Here is a 20920-nt window from a genome sequence, read left to right as displayed (position 1 = left end):
AAACAAATTCCTGAAATTCCAGGGCTGCAAGAATAATGACAAAAAACACCCCCCAAAAAACCCATCAACAACATGTATAGTATAATCACGCATACTGTATTTACAGTACTGTGAGGGTTCTAGTTTCTTATCAACATCACATCTTATGTCTTCTCTGGCGATGCATCTTGGAAAGTATCTTCTGGGATGTCTAATCCAATCCTGGCAGTCTTCAGTAGAAACGTCTCTACACCCCACTTTCATGGCATCCAATAAGACATCTGGTCATGTGGATGGTGGTTATAAACCTTCCACCTCCATGCAGAGAAAAACTCCTCTATGGGGTTTAGGAAGGGGGAGTATGAAGGTAGGAATAGTACTGACATCCTGGGATGTGCAGCAAACCAGTCTGTAACTTCAGTAGAGTGGTGGAATGCCACGTTATCCCACACAACAATGAAGGTAGGGGAGTTTCTTGCCCCTTGACTTCTCTCCTGTGCTGGCACAAGTCGATATTACAGGTCATCCCAAAAAGAAATGAGCCTCTCTATATTGTAGGGGCAAATAAGTGGTGTGTGCAACAGCAAACCATCATTGGTCAGTGCTGCAGACCTTGGGATGTTCGCTCCTCTCTGGCCTGGGACACCAATGGTTGCGTTCTGTCCAAGCACATTTCTTCCCATGTGGCGTGTTTTTGCCTGTTTCAATCCAGCTTCATCCACAAAGCTGAATGTATGTGCAGTTTGTTTGGCTTCCATCTCCATTACTCTCTAAAATACAGACAGTTTTACAGTACTTTAAATTATGCATAGCTGTGTATTTACCCTGTTTGGTTACTGAACAGACATCATACTTGGACATATTGATAACGGAGTTCTATCACATGTTCATTGTTTCTCTCAAAGGGTATAGAACATGACTGCGTCATCCTTATTTTATGTTACTCTATGACTCTGGCAATTGTTGTTGTGCTGACCATATTCACATACCCAAAAAAGATTTGTCTGTCGGCACTCAGTCCTGAATTTCCCACAGTTTTATTTCATTGTTGCCAAAGACAATGTCAACAAAGGCAATTTCCTGCGCACTTGAAAAGATTCTGCCTCTCCGTCCAGCGGGAGGCAACCTTTGGATCCTAAAACACAAAACAATCAATATATTTCAAAATGTCAGTACATGTAAAAATATAAAAATACTGTATTGTACTGTAATATTTAGTTCAATTATCATTGAAGGATGCACAGTTCTCCTGCTGTTTTGCCAGAAAAATCATACTATTGATGCAACTGTTGAATACTGCAGATTTGGTTTCGCCCTTCAACCCACCTCTCTCAGAGAGAAAACATGGTTTACAAGATGGTCAATAATTGTGGCCCTTATCTCTTCAGAGACCACCGCTCTTGGTCTTCCTATTCTTTGTCCTCCACACATTCTCGCTCTCTCTGCCACTCTTCTTTCCCCACCAACCTGTCATCCTTGATTCATGTTTCCAAACAAAATCTTTCCAAAGCCTTCCACTTTTACTAAAAGATGGTAGCGAGACACCTGGGTAGGCTTTCAGCTGAAATTGCAATTAGCTGTGTTTGGAATGATTATTATTTTATTTTATTCTAAATACTCTGCTAAGATTATCTATATATTTCAATATGGTTAATATTGAATATGAGTTTATTGCATATGAGTCATATTCAATGTGAGTTTATGGATTTTGGAAGATGTGGTCATTGAATGCATTTTGTGTGAGATCAGTGAAAAATGATTAACAGTCAGGTCCTCGTAGACTTCTGTTTCGCTGAAACAGAACTGAAAAAAATTAGTTTTTTTGAAATGGTGACTTCAGTTCAATTGAAAAACTGTAATACACTGATCATTTAGTGGAATATATTATATTACAGTTGCAATTAAAATTATTCAACCCCCATTGAAAATCAGGTTATTGTCAAAATTTATAGACTTTCAGCTGTTAGCAATGAAAAAATCCAACAAAAGCAATTAAAATAGTTAAACACAACGAATGCTTCAAGCGGTTTTCCCAAATTCACCTGAAAATGCAATGACTTCTCATTGACTTCTCAAGTCTCAAATTTATTCAACCCTCTGAATAGAATCCCTCACAACAGCACAAATATGCAAAACAGGTGTTGCCTCAAGCATACCCGATGCAACTAATCAAGGGCTTCATTAGTTGCACCAGGTGTGCTTGAGCTGGAACACATGAAATACCTGCTCTGGCTAGGGGTAGAAAGTATATGAAATACCTGGATGGGGCAGAAAAAGGAAGCTATCAACGGCTACGCCCAGATTTATAAGAAATCTACTGCAAGACTTGGTGGCAACAGGCACTGAGGTTTCAGTGAGCACAGTAAGACGCATACTAAACACAGAAGGTTTCCATGCCAGAACTCCAAGATGTATGCCACTTCTGATTCAAAATCACAAGAAAAGTCGGCTCAAAATCATATAAATGAGCCGCAGAGGTTTTGGGATTCTGTTCTGTGGAATTTTTTGTCATGATGGATCAGCGGTATGTCTGGAGGAAGAAGAATGAAGAAAGAACACTCTGTCCACAGTCAAGCATGGTGGTGGCTCGGTGATGCTCTGGGGCTGCTTTGTATCCTCTGGCACTGGAAACCTGCAATGTGTGGAAGGCAAAATGGATTCAGTGAAGTATCAGTAAATCCTAGGATAAAATGTCATGTCATCTGTGAGGAAGCCTGAAGCTTGGGCATCATTGAACCTTCCAACAGGACAATGATCCCAAGCATACCTCAAATTCCACCAAGGCTTGGTTGCAGAAGAAGTCCTGGAAGATTCTACAGGGCCATCACAGTCACTGGACTTGAACCCCATAGAAAATCTCTGGTGGGATTTGAAGAAGGTGGTTGCAGCACACAAACCCAAGAATATTACTGAACTAGAGGCCATTGCTCATGAGGAATGGGCCAAGATTCTTCAGGAATGCTGCCAGAAGCTATGCATCTCGTTTGCAGCAGGTCATAACATCAAAAGGGTGCTCTACTAAGTACTAAAGATGCTTGCCATGAAGGGGTTGAATAATTGTGAGACTGGAGAAATCATTACAAGTTGCATTTTCAGTTGAATTTGGGGAAACTGCTTGAAGCATTCATTGTGTTGAACTATTTCAGTTTATTTTGTTTGATTTGTTCATTGCAAACAACTGTAAGTCTGTAAATTCTGACAATAAACCTGATTTGCAGTGGGGGTTAAATCATTTTGATTGCAACTGTATTTCTCTTGACATGGCAAAGGCACATTGTGTCACTATGATGAAAGGTTTGCTAGACTGTCTATGATGTAAAGTTCTCAGTAATCTCATGGGAGATTTTTTTTCTTCCATTCCTTTCAGAACTGGCTGGATCCATCAAAAGAGATCAAAAAACAAATTCGTGGTAAGTTTGGAGAAAAAAAAATACTCTTTGTTCTCCCAAAGACAATATAACCCCTGAAATATTTACCTCATAACACTTTTTATGAACCATGTATTCATAAACACCTATAATAATAAACATATTTTGTTAAAATCTAATAAAACATTAATAAAGTTCAAATAAACAAACGTTATGTTATGTAACTAAAATAAATGTGACCATAATACCTTATAGTATGCTCAGCTTATGTTGTGACTTACTATTATAATGTATACTACTATAAAGCACAGATAGTATTTATCAAGAATGATGTATAATTATGAATATTTAAATGTCTTTGTAAAATTGCTTTTTACAAAGAATGCTTAGTAATCTGCAAGTACATTTCAAATTCTCTTTAGATTGTAAATTACTGTCACGTATCGTGACGGTGCAGAGATAGGACGGATGCAAGTGCAGGATGAACAGTTGTTTATTTGAAAGAGAGACAGGCAGACAAATCCAAAACGTGATCCAAAACGTAATCCACAAACATGCAAGAGGTCAGGCGATTGGCAAACAGGCATACACGGGGCAAGGCAGGAATCTAGGTCGTGGTCACGGAAAACAGGGTCGATAAACAAAACAAGAAACGAACTATGACGAGGGACTGGAAGCAGATAATCCAGCGCGAACTAACTTTAAACATGGAACGTGACTGTGACTACAATACGAACTAAACTAATACTAACCATGAACCGTGACGATACCTGCGATACGCCCTAAACTAACTCTATAACATTACTCTTCCGCGTTGTGTGCTGGGAGGCGCGCGGTATATATGCGGACATAATCAGCGTCTAAACTACTAGCAGCTGAGAGCAATACAGACCCACGTGAAATCCCAGCCAATGACAGAACAGGGAGGAGACATGACAGAAACATAAACAAAACACACGTGTCCAGATGTCATTACGGACAGCAACGGAAAAGCAGGTGCTCGCGCATTCGCGCTTAGAGCACGCTGCTTCAAGGGGCAATCGTGACAATTACACACTTGCTTGCTCACTATTAACATCCTTAAATTCTCGTCTTATTATTCAATTATTTGTTAAAAGGTTGTCACTAAGTAATAGAAAAAGTATGTATTTATGAGAGTGATGAATGTTAGTCTGGACCTACTTGATGGGTTCTTGGAGTTTAAGGGGATAATATCCTATACATGTTGGAAAAAATTCTAATAATAATTTAGATATTTTATGCGGAGGTTATAAAATGCTCACAAATAAATGCTAAGTTAAAAATAAGTATAAACACATGAATTTGGGTTCATGAAAAGTGTTATGAAAAAGTTACATTCCTAGCCTCTATTTTAAACTATAAAGACCTTTCTTAACCAGTTGTTTTTGCCTTTCGTCTTGCAGTAGGCTCCTGGCAGTTTTCATTCGCTGTCAAGTTCTATCCTCCTGACCCCTCACAGCTGATAGAAGACATCACTCGGTGAGTGCACTGCATTTGCACTTAAACTTTCAGCCCAGGATTTCTTGTGCTTTTACAAAACCCTTATGCAGTGTTTTGCCCAGCAGCCACAATTTATAGACATGACTATATAACTTGCACCTCTTTTTACAGATTTTACTAGGGGTGTCACAAAACATCTTGATACAATGCATTGCAATGCAAAAATGTGATGTGCATTGTGGAGGTGTTCGATTCACGTAGTGGAAATCAACATTCTCTTAATAATAATCTGCACAACCCATAGAGTTAAAATGTATAGAGAGCATGCTGGTCACATGATTGTGTTCTTTCGTGGAGACCCTGTGAGATATGTACTTGTGAAGTCCGATAGTCCAGTAGCTCCGGGTTGCAATGACCAACATGCATTATACGTTATATAGTTACATTACCAATTTATAATGGTGTTCAACAACCGCAAAGGCCATGGATAATGGGCATTTTAGATGACTTTAGAGCTCTATTTCTGTTACTGAGTCCCCAGGTCAGACACTTTATTCAGTCAAATGTTTTGGGAGAATTTATAAATGTATTCTTATTAATTATTATGAATTTATAAATGTATTATTTTCAATTCAAATTTTATTCACAATATTCTGAGATTATAATCAAATATCCATATCCCCACATTCCTGACATTGTGTTCTTTAAACTCAAATATGATTTGTGTCGTTAGTGCATCAGTAACCCAGTAAACATAAGGTAAAAGCCTGGGCCCTGGTTGCTTTTTGAATGGTTGTGGTGCCTTTGTATCTGTGTGTTTAGGTATTACCTGTGTCTTCAGTTAAGAGAGGACATGCTGTCGGGGCGCTTGCCATGTTCATTTGTCACACACGCTTTGCTAGGCTCATACGCCGTGCAGGCTGAACTAGGAGATTTTGACCCAGATGAGCACGGACTTGACTACATCAGTGACTTCCGCTTCGCTCCCAACCAGACACGTGAGCTGGAAGAGAGGGTTGTGGAACTCCACCGCACCTATAGGCAAGGGAGCATACCAGAACACACTCATTCACACCCATATGCCCTGTTCAGAATAGACAAAACATTTAACCTTTTTGTATCAGCAAATATGTACGTTTTTAAATTTTCATTTGATAAAATACAATATTATTACAATAGTAAAATGTACTTTTAAACAGAAAACATATTTTCACTCACTGCAGCTAGGGGTGTGTTTTTGTGTGTGTGTGTGAGTGTCTGGGTAGGTGAGCACATGTGGGTAGGTGTCCCTTTATGGTTGTATCCCAGGCCTTGCATGTAGTGTTCCACATCAGAATGTCCACACCAGTTTCAGACAATTTACAGTTACATTTATATAGCGCTTTTCTAGACACTCAAAGCGCTTTACAAAGCATGGGGGGTGGGGGGATCTCCTCAACCACCACTAATGTGTATGTTACAGGCCTCAAGCATGAGTAACCTGTGAACAGATATTGTGTCCTGTTTTGTACAGGAAAATCAGACACAGGAGATGTTACTTGTGATCGCTCAGCAGGCTGTTCTCTGTCTTTATTAAACAGAATATGTCTTTTTTTCTTCATTTAAACCACTTCGACAATAATATTCCTTGTAACAAATTACACATTTAGCATCACATTACAACATGGAGGTTAATGTATCAAACCGCTGGAATAACATATTTTACAAATTATATAAATTGTACAAATTTGTTGTTAAGTTCAACAGAAATACTTCACCTATCCCAGTCTTAACTGGTACTAAGAATCATAATTACTGCTATCACCAGCTCCAAAATCATATACATCCACTAGCTTTAATACTGCTAAGCCTACTTGTTTCACACTTTTACTACATTTTCAAATACAAAATATAAAACCAATACAGAGGCCTACATTATACAAAATACCTCTGTCTCTTTAACCTTACCAACACATTACAGCTATATATACACAACTATTGAAATAACCGTACTTTATAAACTTTAGCTTTAACAAATACAGAGAAAGGTGCACATGTCCAGGAGCAATGACCATAAACAAAATAAATGTCAACGTCAGAAGGCCACCATGTCGCTTACACTTTTTACATGGGAGCTAGCTACACTTCAATTCAAGGTCTCTCAACTGAATAAACCACTGTTTTACACATAAAACGTTGTCAGAACAACATAATTAAGGCTTTAACGTCCTTAGAAATGTGTTGCGTCAAAATATCACACACTACTAACCTGTTTTGTACAGGAAAATCAGACACAGGAGATGTTACTTGTGATCGCTCAGCAGGCTGTTCTCTGTCTGAGGAGCAGAAGCATCGTGCAGCCCTACTAGCGCTCACATAAGTGAACAATCAAGCAATTGCACCCTCAAAAATACTACTCAAATCCAGTGCAAAAATACAAATTCAAATAGTTCCTTTTATACAGGCCAATACACAAAGCAACTTAACAATTGTGACAATACATTTGTAGGTGTCACATGTAGCATCCACCTGGATGATGTGACAGCAGCCATAGTGCGCCAGAACAACCACCACACACCAGCTATTAGTGGAGAGGATACAGTGATGTAGCTAATTCAGAGATGGGGATTATTAGGGGGCCAATGGGGGAATTTTGCCAGGACACCGGGGTTATACCCCTACACTTTTACCATAAATGTTGTGGGATTTTTAATGACCACAGAGAGTCAGGACCTCGGTTTAACGACTCATCAGAAAGACAATGCTGTTTTTACAGCATACATCATTATACTGGGGCATTAGGCCCCACACACACCACAGGGTGAGCACCTCCTTCTGGCCTCACTAATACCATTTCCAGCAGCAACCTTAGTTTTCCCCAGGAGGTCTCCTATCCAGGTAATGGCCATGCTTAGCTTCAGCAGGAAACCAGGTGAGAACTGCAGGAACATATGGCTCTGGCAAGATAACCAATCTTTAAACAATCTATAAACAATATAAACAATCTTTATGAAAATGGACACCCACATGGTTTGTGATACTCCTGAGGGCAGGTGTGTGTGCCGAGTTGAAAGTGCAAGTAATAGATGGAGGTCATGACACAGGACCAAAAAAATGAACATTTTATTTTCATAGTTACAAAAAACAGGCATGCTTTAACACCTAGTTATTATTTTATTTGACCTTATTACTAGTGAGTAAAAGTGACTTGAACATAATCTCTAGTAGAATCTATTTTATTATTTCATTTAATTAGTTTTCAACAACAAAAATTATGTATTTTCACCCAAGCAGAGCACTGGGATTGCCTGAAACAGCAATATATTGAAAAACTTCAATATAGCATATTCTTATAAATAAACTTTAATTATTGGTTCGGTACTCACCAAATATATCCTTTCAAAATGTAGCTAGCAGTATTTTACATCCCAAACACATGCCCATTTACACTGACTTTCAGCTGAAGCTGTTTAAATAAGTGCCATTCGAAAAATATTTTTCAGTGTCAGATATTACTTATTTATTTATTTTTTGCTCATTGACATGTTCTTGTGGAATGAGTAGCATTACGGTGATTAGAATGATGATGTTGATAATTGTGATATTTTTATGTTATTTCTGATAATGATAATTATTGTGCTCTGCTGTAGGGGCATGAGTCCTGCGGAAGCTGAGATGAACTTTCTGGAGAATGCTAAAAAGCTCTCAATGTACGGAGTTGATCTTCATCATGCTAAGGTGCACATTAGCAGCTACTTTTAATATATACAGTGGTGCTTAAAAGTTTGTGAACCCTTTGGAATTTTCTGTTTCTGCATAGATATGACCTAAAACATCAGATTTTCACAAGTCCTAAAAGCAGACAAAGAGAACAAATGAGACAAAATATTATACTTGGTGATTTATTTATGGAGGAAAAGGATCCAATATTACATATCTGTGAGTGGCAAAAGTATGTGAACCTCTATGATTAACAGTTACTTTGAAGATGAAATTAGAGTCCGGTGACTTCAATCAATGCAATGATAATCAGGTGTGAGTGAGCATCCTGTTTTATTTAAAGAACAGGGATCTATCAAAGTCTGATCTTCACAACACATGTTTGTGGAAGTGCATCATGGCATGAATAAAGGAGATTGAGGACCTCAGAAAAAGAGTTGCTGGAAAAGTTTACCAAACCATATCTAAAGCGTTTGGACTCCACCAATCCAGAGGCAGACAGATTGTGTACAAATGGAAGAAATTCAAGACCACTATTACCCCAGGTGTGGTCGACCAACAAAGATCAACAAAGATTATTCCAAGAGCAAGACGTCACAAAGGAACACAGGGCACAAAGTTACAAAGGAACACAGGGCAACTTCTAAGCAGCTAAAGGCCTCTCTCACCTTGGCTAATGTTAATGTTTATGAGTCCAACATCAGGAGAACACTGAACTACAATGGTATACAGTTGCGGTTGGAAGTTTGCATACATATACCATTGATTGAACAATGAATTCTTAAGTATACCAGCAAATTCTAAAGAAGGAAAAAGTCTGAACTGAATCTCAAGAGAAAGTGGGTCCTGCCATCAAGACAACGACCCTAAGTACAGAGGTCATTCTTTCAAAGAATGGTTTAAGAAGAATAAAGTTAATGTTTTGGAATGGCCAAGTCAAAGTCCTGACCTTGATCCAATAGAAATGTTGTGGAAGGACCTGAAGCAAGCAGTTCATGTGAGGAAACTCACCAACATCCCAGAGTTGAAGCTGTTCTGTACTGAGGAATGGGCTAAAATTCCTCCAAGCCGATGTGCAGGACTGATCAACAGCTACTGGAAACATTTAGTTGCAATTATTGCTGCACAAGCGGGTCACAGCAGATACTGAAAGCAAAGGTTCACACACTTTTGCCACTTACAGATATGTAATATTGGATCACAGACATAATAATATATAGACATTGGGCTGCATATATCAATGTACATTACTAAATCACATCACATCACATCACAGCCGGTCTAACCGCTGCAAAATAACATGGCCAAAATCAATTTATTGATTAACACCAAACTCCATTAAAGGCAAAACTCACATAGAGAAAATAACAACTAAATAACAATAACAATTAAACAGTGAAAGAGTGCCTCCTAAGTGTTGAATGCGCTAAATCTTCCAGTAATGCAGCTCAGCCATTGCAGCACATCGTCTACCACAGACACACACTAACACTTTCGACTTTTATAGGGTGCCATTTCTTTTGTCTTAATTAAGTCGCTAGTCTTATCCATAATTAATGGATTTTTTTGGCTTGCCATCAAGTCAGTAATATGAAACGTGCAATTGAAGCACTAAATAAGTGATTTAAACTTGACATTGCAATTTGTTTGTAAAATCTATCTATCTATCTATCTATCTATCTATCTATCTTTGTTTTTGTTAAATTATTATTGTGAAAAAATTAGCAAATTTTGTTTCATCTTCTGTTTGTGTGTGTGCGTGTGTGTGCGTGTGTGTGTTGCCGTGTGTGTGTGTGTGGTATTTTACAGGACTCGGAGGGCATTGACATAATGTTAGGTGTGTGTTCAAGTGGCCTGTTAATCTATAGAGACCGTTTGCGGATTAACCGTTTTGCCTGGCCCAAGATTCTCAAAATATCCTATAAGAGAAGCAACTTTTACATCAAAATCCGCCCTGGAGAGGTAGAGAAAAAGGTCTTTTGATTTTTCTTTCAATGTTTACTTTTTAGAGACTGTTTATAAATGCATATGTACAGGATTTATAATTTGTCATTAAATCATTAATCTTGAAAGAAATAATTGTATGTAGTGACAGGTTAGGACATGTGGAAAATGTGACTTTAACAACTTTTTCAGAAAAAGGGTAGACCATTCGATATATAGATAGAGAAAGATTACAATAAGACAGTGTTCATACTGTGCTAGGGTTTAAGTTAAGCAAGTCAACCTGTTTTGATCCTCTTTGATTATAGAAGGTGCACTGGTCAAGTAAGCAGTAAAAGAAGATGAATTGCATGTGGGCATTTCAACCTCTACACCTAGAAGCTAAGAGAGATGTATGATGCCTTAATAAACAGTCTGCTGTGGTTGTTGTGACAATCTTAAGAATAGTCAAACTCATTTTAGGCTCCTATGACTGTGAAAAGTCTTGTTATTTAAGGCTGATAATAATCAATTGTCTTTTATCCTGTGATATGAAGTTTATATCTACTCACAAGGTATTCATGTAGATTGTAAACACTGAACATCTTTATTTTTTATGACCTAATACCATAGCTTAGACAGCATGCATAGCATCATCTGTGGGGTCTCCCATATCAGTCAACATGAGTTATGATTAGTGCTAATCTTGTGTGAGACAGTCCTAAGTTACAAACTTCTTCCCTTTCTTAACACCTGGTTCAAAGTTTATACTGTACAGTGTATTCTTGTGATTTCTGATGTATCTGAGCATATAACAAGAAATCATTAATGTATGTTCCCATGATATCTACAGGTAAATTGAGTGTGCGTGTGTGAGTCTGTGTGTGTGAGTCTGTGTGTGTGAGTCTGTGTGTGTGAGTCTGTGTGTGTGTGTGTGTGTGTGTGTGAGAGAGAGAGAGAGAGAGAGAGAGAGAGAGAGCGAGAGAGAAAGAGTGAGAGAGAACTAGGTAGAATAGAAAAGGTTCTGTAAAGTCTTCAGAAGTACTTCAGAAGTGACATAAGCAAATGCAGCTTATTTATTCTTTTCACTTCTTCCCATGGAACTTGAATAATATATCAGAGCCTTTGTGCTTCTTGTTGTTGAGATGCATACTAAATTTATCATTTAAAATGATAGTACCTTATTATAAATTGTATTATAATTTAATATTATAGTACCTTATCTTCATATGTAAATATGCACTCTGTAGCATATGGGATGATTTACAAATTCATTGTGTGCATGCTGTAGTCTTACTGTCACTGATTCCACCACCTCATTTGTAGTAACACACTGCCCCTTCCCCCCCTCACCCTCTCCCACACATACACACACTCCCCTGCACCCCCAGTATGAACAGTTTGAGAGCACCATTGGCTTTAAGCTGCCCAACCATCGAGCTTCCAAACGCTTGTGGAAGGTCTGCATTGAACACCACACCTTTTTCAGGTAGGCTCTCCCTGCTTCATCTCACAAATCACTTTTAGTGTAAATTATTCTTCAATACAACATCCATGACCTGGCAGACAGACTTGTTACTGTAGGCTATTTTGCATCTCACCCTAAGAAGAGTCAGTTAAAACATTTCAGAGAGATGAATGAGTTAGAAATATATCCCCTGTAAGACCCTTCTAACTGAAGTCGAAGTGTCAATTTGTTTATGTATTTTCTCTATTTAGAGGTTTGTATGAATGCTTAGACAGTGTAATATTTAGACAGTGTAAAGTAATCCATCTTGACTGCTTGGCCATTCCCATAGGTTGGTCTCTCCTGAACCCCCACCCAAAGGTTTTTTGGTGATTGGCTCAAAGTTCCGCTACAGTGGGCGTACCCAGGCCCAGACTCGGCAGGCGAGTGCATTAATTGACAGGCCGGCCCCTCAGTTTGAGCGATCGGCTAGCCGGAGGTACTTACTCTCACGCAGTCTAGAAGGAGGTATGTCTTAATGATTTCTATCATGAGAGTACAATTTTCAACCATGAACACATTGATATAATCCTACTCTTTCACATATTCTTACATGCTTGAGCAAGCATTACTCATTACAAGATGCACCCTAAAGAGGAACCAGTTTAAAGTTTGCTTTAATATTTCATCATTGTTGATATGAAACATAGAAAATGTAGTCCGTGTGTCGCCAAACAAACAAGCAATAAATTTATATAATATAATATAATATATATATATATATATATATATATATATATATATATATATATATATATATATAGATAGATAGATAGATAGATAGATAGATAGATAGTAGGGAATTTAGTCAGCGGTGGGCGGAACACAGACACACAGGAGGCTGCGTCGGGTGAACTCGTGAGGAATTTTATTTACAAAAGTCCGTGAGAGTGTCTGTATGTGTGTGCACAAGGGTGACTGTGCGATGAAGTGCTCAGTCATCGTGGGGCTGCCAGCGTGGTGCTGTAGTTTTCCCGATAGGCGGGGATCCCTTTTTTCCGTCAGGCAGCGCCGCAGGTGCAGCCAGGTGGGCGAAGTCTCCGATCGCATCGGTCTCGTCTGGAAGAAGGAAAAAAAACCACAATACGGATTAGTGCACGTCCCTGGAGAGCCTTCTCTCCCTTGCAAGTGAAGTATCAGCCCTTTTATACTCTCCCGTCGCCTGCTGGATGGTGGAATTTTCCCGTGCCGCCCACCATTCAGCCGCCGTGTGTGTGTCGGCGGCCCCGCCCCGCCGCCACGCGTTCTCCGGCTGTCCAAAACATTGGTGGTGCTGAAGCGGAGCTGTCGCTTCAGCACCACAGCGGCAGTCGCGGGAGGAGCGATCTTTGTTTCCTGTGCGTCGGCCGTAGGCCTGTCTCCACTAAATATATATATATATATATATATATATATATATATATATATATATATATATATATATATATACACACACAACTCTGGAAAAAATTAAGAGACCACTGCAATTTTTTCTTAAATGAGCATCTCTGATCACCTGAACCAAATCTTATTTAATGATGAAAAGTATAAAGACCACTGCTGTGGTCATCACTATCCTCTTGTAATAGGACCAGCTGGATGGCAAAGACAGAGCTACTAGTACCTCAAAAGTAATTGGAATAAAAAAATAACTATTAACCATGCCAAAAGAGTTGAAAAGGAAAGTTTTGAGTGAGGAAAAGAAGGGTTCAATTCTGGCTTTACTGGCAAAGGGATACAGTGAGTGTTGGGTTGCTTCCATCCTTAAAACTTCAAAGACGACAGTTCATAAGAGCAAGGTCAAGCAGCAGACATTGGAGACAACAAAGCTATAGACCAGGCTGACTGCCAACTCATTCGAATGTCACTCAACAACCGCAGGATTACCTCAAGTGACTTAAAAAAAGAATGGCAAGTGGCAGCTGAGGTGAAGTGCACGGCGAGGACAGTTCAAAGCAGGCTCCTAGGGGCAGAGCTGAATGCAAAGCTCGAAAAAAGCCCATCATCAATGAAAAGCAAAGAAGCGCCAGGCTGAGGTTTGCAAAAGACCATAAGGATTGGACCATAGAGGACTGGAGTAAGGTCATCTCCTCTGATGAGTCCAATTTTCAGCTTTGCCCAACACCTGGTAGTCTAATGGTTAGACAGAGACCTGGAGCAGTCTACAAGCCACAGAGTCTCTCACCCACTGTGACATTTGGTGGAGGATCGTTGATGATCTGGGGATGCTTCAGTAAGGCTGGAATTGGGCAGATTTGTCTTTGTGAAGGACGCATGAATCAAACCACGTATAAGGTTGTTCTGCAAGAAAATTTAATTTGCTTCCTTCCGCTCTGACAATGTTCCCCAACTCTAAGGATTGTTTTTTCCAGCAGGACAATGCTCCATGCCACACAGCCAGGTCAAGCAAGGTGTGTATGGAGGATGTATGGTGGATGGGTTAATGTATAGATTCTGTTGGTTCTATGGGTTAATGTGTAGATTCATGACATTCTGTATAGTCCCAGTTAAGTCCATTTCAGTTCCAGGTTGTAACAATATAAAATGGGGAAAGGTTAATGGGGGTGAATAACTAGGAAATAAGTTTATCTTACTTTAACCATGTAATTATAGAAAGAAGCTAGATTAGTTGTCAGTACACTAAGAATGCTGTGCTTTGCTCATATTTGCTTATATATATATATATATATATATATATATATATATATATATATATATATATATATAATTATTTTTTTAATAAAAATATATATATTAATCTTTTTTTTTTTTTTTCAGTGAATGATTTCTCAAATCACTAATCACTTAACAAGAAACATTTCTTAATGCCCTTATACTTATTTCCTGGTTAGATTTGAAAATTTTGGAGTACTTAAAATGAGGTCATTTAAACAGAAATGCTAAACATTTGCAAAAACGGAAATTTGTTCTATTGTGTTCTTTTAGATCATAATTTTAGATCATGGTGTGTAAAGTTTGAAGCTACGGATTAAACTGATAGTCCACATAATTACAAATTAATGGTGGCACAAAGATGACGCATGAGTTTTATGAAATTTTTGGTTGTTTGTTGCTGTCAGCATCTGCTCTGGGCGATACAATGGACAGACTCTCCCAACACACCTCTAGTGACCCTGCACATAGCTTCTCCAGAGACGATCTGGACCGGGACTACATGGAGCCTAGTCAGGAGCAGGATCTGGACCAGCAGCAGAAGCAAACTGTAGATAAGAGACCAGAGACAGTTGCTACTCCATCAAAGGCCATGGTACAGTAGTGTTTTTGATAAACAGATCTATGTCTTATTAAATAAAAAAATTAATTGGCAGAGGAATGTAATGAATAAGATGTAATACATGCAAAATTGTCTACAACACTTCTTACTTTCTTAGATGATCAACTAAACAACAAGAAATAGTTCTATAACAGTAGTATATATGAAATATTGCTAATGAATTTCTGATGGGTCTGCAGTACCAGTAGTTTAAGGCCTTTATTGTGTGCATTTTAAGTAGATGTGAATATTACTTTTAACCCTAGAAGACATATTTACACTTAACGGCAGGAGTCCAACCCACATTATGATAACTACAGACTATGACTCTGGCCTTGCCTTATCTTCTAATTACAATGTAATCCATCTCCTCTTAAGCCTTTTCCTTATGTCATAATCCATTTCCTCTCTAGCTCCCTTTCTTCACTCTACTCGTTTACACTTTTCTTGCTCTTATATTGCTTCCTCTCTCTCCCGCTGCTCTGAATATGTGTCTACAGTAAATCCAGCTATTTTTATTTTTCTCTATTTCTAAATATAACTTCCCTGTCTCTTGTCAAATCTGACAGTATACTTTCCTCTCCTTTCCCCCCTAAGATTCTCCCCTGCTTTCTACTAATAGCTTTTTCCTCTTTTCTTTTGCTGGCAGGGGGAGGAGCCAGGCTCTCCTCTAGACTCTAAGGCTGAGGTATTTTATGGTGTCTACCATTTGTCTGTCTAAGTATTTTTGTGTTAACATAGCTCATGCAAAAAAAAGTCCATTATGAAGAGCAGTTAGATTTTTAGCAATGCCACAGCGCAAGATGTTCATACATATGTCTTGTCATGCCTCTCCAAGCAGTCCATATGTTTGTCGTGGAATCAGTGTTTATAATGTGTCTTATGTTTGGTAATGTTTGCAACATTAGAATGGGTTCACCCTTAAAATATTAGGGTCCTATTAATTTTTAATCCTACTTAATATACCAAGGCTCCTACAACTGCATCATTTTGATGCATTTTACTTGGTGTGTGCTATATGGTTTAATGGAAGAGAAGGTCTAAATCAGATGGTACAGATGATGGTTAACACATATTAATGAATTACATAATACAATTTTGACTTAGACTGATCAAAGTTTGTCATACATATTGTTTACTACTTTGGTTCTATTTTGCATATTTAAGGGTGACATTTTCAGCACCTATCCTTGCTTTTAGGAATGTCAGTTTAAATACGCCAGTCTGCACCTCAAAAGAGAGCCCTAGTCATGTGTGTCATTGGTCTGGGTACTTTGTTTAGAACTTTGTGATCAATCGTCTTTCAAAAAAGTACATTTGGTTCAGTGTATCTAGGAACAATGACACAACCCTGTACACTCTCTTCAGTTCCATTGCTGAATTTAGTGTATTTGTATAAGATTTGTTCTTTGTTTGGCTGCCTGCCTTCCCTGTAAATTCAACCATGCTCTGCCTACTTGTCTTCACTCCTAAAACTGTTTCCCCTCCGCCTCTACCTCGCTGTGCCTCGCCTTGCCTCTCCTTGCACCATATCTCACCCACTCATCCCTTTGCCCAGTCGGACCAGGACTTGGCCCCTCGCCCTAAACAGGAGGTACTACTTCTGGCACATCCATTGCCTGAGTTGTTGTCTGTCTGAAAGGATTCTTTTGAAAAGACAGATTTTCTGTCAGTGCAGGTTCTGGGCCAAAATGGAGAGCCATTAACTACCAAAGCATGTGGCATATGTTCATATGTTGTGTGTGTGTGTGTTTTTGTGTGTGTGTGTGTGTGTATGTGTGTGTGTGTGTGTTTTTTTTTGTGTGTGTGTGTGTGTGTCTGTGTCTGTGTTTAATGGTGTTAATTTGAATACTTAATTGTGTGATTTGTGAGTAGCTACACAGCTTTTTAAATGTTGTTTATTTATTTATTTATTTATATATTTATTTTACTTGAGAGAAAACATTATATTTATGGAATAGGTAGCACTCATGACAGATAAAAAAAAAGAAACGTCCTCTCACACTCAACTGCTTTTATTTCCAGCAAATTTTTTAATATTAACTTAGCAAATATTTGTATTAAAATAAAAACATTCAAAAATGAGACATAAACTGGGGGGGGTGTCATTATCAAAAGTAACAGTCAGTATCTGGTGTGTCCACCAGCTGCAGTGCATCTCATCCTCATGGACTGCACCAGATTTGTCAGTTCTTGCTGTGAGATGTTACCCCACTCTTCCACCAAGGCATTTGCATGTTCTCGATCACGTCTGGGGGGACACATGGTTACACGTGGTTTGCCACTGCAAGGACGATCAGCTGTCCTTGCTGTCTCCCTGTAGCACTGTTTCAGTGCAGATTACAGACATTAGATCAGATTACTTACATTACAGACATTGCAGTTCATTGCTCTGGCCACATCTGCAGTACTCATGCCTCCCTGCAGCAGGCCTATGGCATGTTCACGCAGGTGAGCAGGCACCTTAGGCATCTTTCTTCTGGTGATTTTTCAGAGTCAGTAGAAAGGTCTCTTTAGTGTCCTAAGTTATTGTAACTGTGACCTTAATTGTCTACCGACTGTAAACTGTTCATGTGTTAAGGACTGTTCCACAGGTGCATGTGCAATAATTGTTTATGTTTCATTGAACAAGCATGAAATACATTGTTTAAACCCTTTCCAATAAAGATCTGTAAAGCTTATTTGGATTTTACAAAATTATCTTTAAAATACAGTCTCCTGAAAAAGGGACGTTTCTTTTTTTTTTTTTTTTTTTTTTTTTTTTTTGCTGAGTATGTATATAGAGGTTCCTTTGGCATGAATACAAAACAAAAAAGTGCAGTATCAGATTTTTATTTATTTCCCTTTCTGTAATGCATATCTGTTTTAACATATATTTCACATGATGCAATGAAGAAGTTTGCATTCTTGAATGGTTTGGGTAGTGGTAGCTCAGTTGTTAAAACATTGAACTAATGATCAGAAGGTTGTGAGTTCAAATCCCAGCTCTGCTAAGCTGCCACTGCTGGGCCCTTGAGCAAGGCCCTTAACCCTCAACTGCTCAGTTGTATAAAATGCAATAAATATAAGTCATTCAGGATAAGGGTGTCTGCCAAATGCCATGAATGTAAATGTGAATGTTTGGTTTGTAGCAGTTCCTGGATAAACCTGAAGATGTACTGCAAAAACATCAGGCAAGTATCAACGAACTGAAGAGAGCTCTGAGGGAGCCCAACAGCAAGCTAGTCCACAGAGAGAAACGTCTGTCTGTGACCTCTTCTGGCAGTACTCCAGAGAAAAAAACTGTGAGTTTAAGAGGCTTGTAAAAGCCTGCACAGTAGGTGCAGCAAGTTAGATATGTTTTATGTAGATTTAATCTAACCACTGGCTAAGTGCAAATTATGAATGTTTTAAATAGTAATCAAAGCTTTCTAGAGTGAATTTACCAAACACAACATGAATTCTGTGTCTTATGGTTTATACTGTTTAGAGGGTCAATGTGATTGTTTGAAACACAACTGGTGCTTTTAAGCACATTCTATTTAATAGTGGACATATGGGACTATTTTTACAGCAAATCTTATTTTTAGTGATAGAGAGTGTATAAGCGACACACGCAAGCTATTGAAACTGTTCACTCTATATTGATATATAGGCCTCTGAGGAGCCCATATTTATTGAGGAGCAAGACGGTTGTCAAACAGACCTGACCCTCAGTTCAAAAGAGGAAAAGAACAAGAACGCTGCTAGAATAGAGACACCACTCACTCAGCATGAAAGAGATCAAGTGAATAGTGTGAAAATCTGTATGGCTCCTGGTGGCCCAATGGGAAGCCATACCAGCAAATCAAATAAGAACTCCATCCCATCCCCAGAGAAGCCTCAAAGAACCAAGATGTATACATTAAAGAATGAATATATCAGCGAAACACATTCTGCTTCCAAGAACATAAATGACAATGGACTTCCACATGAGAAATGTTTGAAGAACAATATTCATGCAAATGGCTATGATGAATATCCGACAGAGACTCATTGGATTGAAAGGAGATATGTTGGAACAACTCATGTAAAAGATAGTGTAAACCTAGATTTTTCAAACTTTGAGGGGAGAAAGCAGGGTGAAGTTTCTCCCAATGCAGTTATAGACAAACATATGAGAGATCAGTATAATGGAAGCAGATGGGAGAGACGATCTGTGGAAAGTACAGACAACAAGATTAAAACCATTAGTAAAACCAAAACAACGGAATATAAGGTAGTTCTAATGAGTGATTCAGTTAAAAGTAATGCTTCTGTACCAGAACAAAAACGAGCTGTTCCCTTGAAACCTGAGAGGTCCAAAAAACTAAAAGGAAAACATGGAGTCAAAGATCAAAGTGAAAGAGACACAATTTACTCTAATTTATTTGATGACACAAAAGGAACAAAGTCAGAGGAATCATCTGGAATTGAAAAAATACCAGCTTTTTTCACACAGACAAGTATGCCTTCAGTCATGGATAGCACCTCGGCAGTTCCTAAAAGAGACTACACAGCTAATGGCTATGTTAGGGAAACCAGAAAATGCAACCATCCTCCACAAACATACAGGAAACAATTTCAAGATTCAGAAGACAATACTGATCAGAGACTTAGTGCAGATGATGACCAGGTGTGCTTTGAAGACACTTCCCCACTCTCTGATTTCCCATCAAACTTAATATTTTCTGGCTTTGAGCAAATGACTCCTTTGAATTCTCATGTAAAGTCCCAGAAGTCAAGAGAGATGCGACACAAACAGTCTTCTCCTACTGACTCCAGCTACAGCCTTCTCAAGAGCTCCAGCTTAGAATCAGCTAAAAAGAAACCATCGGTAACAACTGCTTGGCATCTGCTTGTCTCTCACAGGAACTATAGGCATCGCATGAATCTGCACATCCTTATGTTATAGTTTTAACCCTTAAATACATACATCTATACAGCATAATCACCTGTATCTGAGGAGAGACGGGTGAAATGCCCACTTCTAACGTTAACCATTGGCTGATAAAAAATGCTATGTCGTGACTGATTGGATAAGGATCCACTTCTTTTCCCTTTCCCTTCTCTCCACAGCTCAACATCTGCTTGCACATATGAGACAGCCCATAGGATCCTTCATGTACTTTTCATTGCTTAAGCTTTTACGCTTGCTTTCCTTTAATCGACCACTGTACATATGGTCTTTCCTTCCAACAGCCTTTCTCTGGTGCTATTTGTATCTACTAAAAGGGGAATGGTTGTTGCTAGGAAACAAATGCAGCATATTATTATGCTAGAATGTCATTTTTGAAAATGTAGAGGCTTTCGCAAGGGAGACTTGAAAAAATGGCTAATTGCTTTTGAGCAGAGTGCAGAGTTAAGGCTTTCGATTGAGCTAGGCTTTGCTATTTGGATGGAATTGTATTCTTATTCTAAGGCTTATTATTTTTCTTTGTGATAGTTGAGCCCTTATTCACTAGAGCATGGGATGTTGATGTACTAACCTGAACTTCAGTTTCATCATAGGAATTTTTAGTTGTTTTTTTATATTACCTTTGTATTTTGTCTTTGCTTATAATTAAGAAAAATCTGGTTCCAAAGCTCCTGTGCAAGCTAATTTTTTTCAACTTTTGGTCAATGGGTGTCTTATTACATTACAAATATTTAGTCAAGCAAGCACTTAAATGGAACAGATTTTTTCAGACAGTGAACTATTAATAAAGCTTTTAGTTTGTAATGTATTTTGGT

The 20920-nt window shown here is 38.5% G+C and overlaps 1 protein-coding gene across 1 annotated transcript in view; it reads left to right on the top strand.

Moving 5' to 3' along the window:
* Window positions 1-20920, top strand: part of si:dkey-178k16.1 (band 4.1-like protein 1) — a 53095-nt gene that overhangs the window by 17531 nt on the left and 14644 nt on the right. The window contains exons 4-14 of the mRNA XM_053643628.1: window positions 3347-3389; window positions 4772-4847; window positions 5631-5849; window positions 8438-8525; window positions 10317-10469; window positions 11822-11919; window positions 12230-12405; window positions 14997-15184; window positions 15840-15878; window positions 18322-18474; window positions 18825-20024. Coding sequence (XP_053499603.1) covers window positions 3347-3389; window positions 4772-4847; window positions 5631-5849; window positions 8438-8525; window positions 10317-10469; window positions 11822-11919; window positions 12230-12405; window positions 14997-15184; window positions 15840-15878; window positions 18322-18474; window positions 18825-20024 — 2433 coding nt within the window. The remainder of the gene's footprint in view (window positions 1-3346; window positions 3390-4771; window positions 4848-5630; window positions 5850-8437; window positions 8526-10316; window positions 10470-11821; window positions 11920-12229; window positions 12406-14996; window positions 15185-15839; window positions 15879-18321; window positions 18475-18824; window positions 20025-20920) is intronic.

The sequence above is a fragment of the Ictalurus furcatus genome, chromosome 15 (assembly GCF_023375685.1).
Source record: "Ictalurus furcatus strain D&B chromosome 15, Billie_1.0, whole genome shotgun sequence".
NCBI classification, from domain to species: Eukaryota; Metazoa; Chordata; class Actinopteri; order Siluriformes; family Ictaluridae; genus Ictalurus; species Ictalurus furcatus.
The sequence above is the reverse complement of the archived record's forward strand: the minus strand, read 5'-3'. Positions and strand labels throughout refer to the sequence as shown.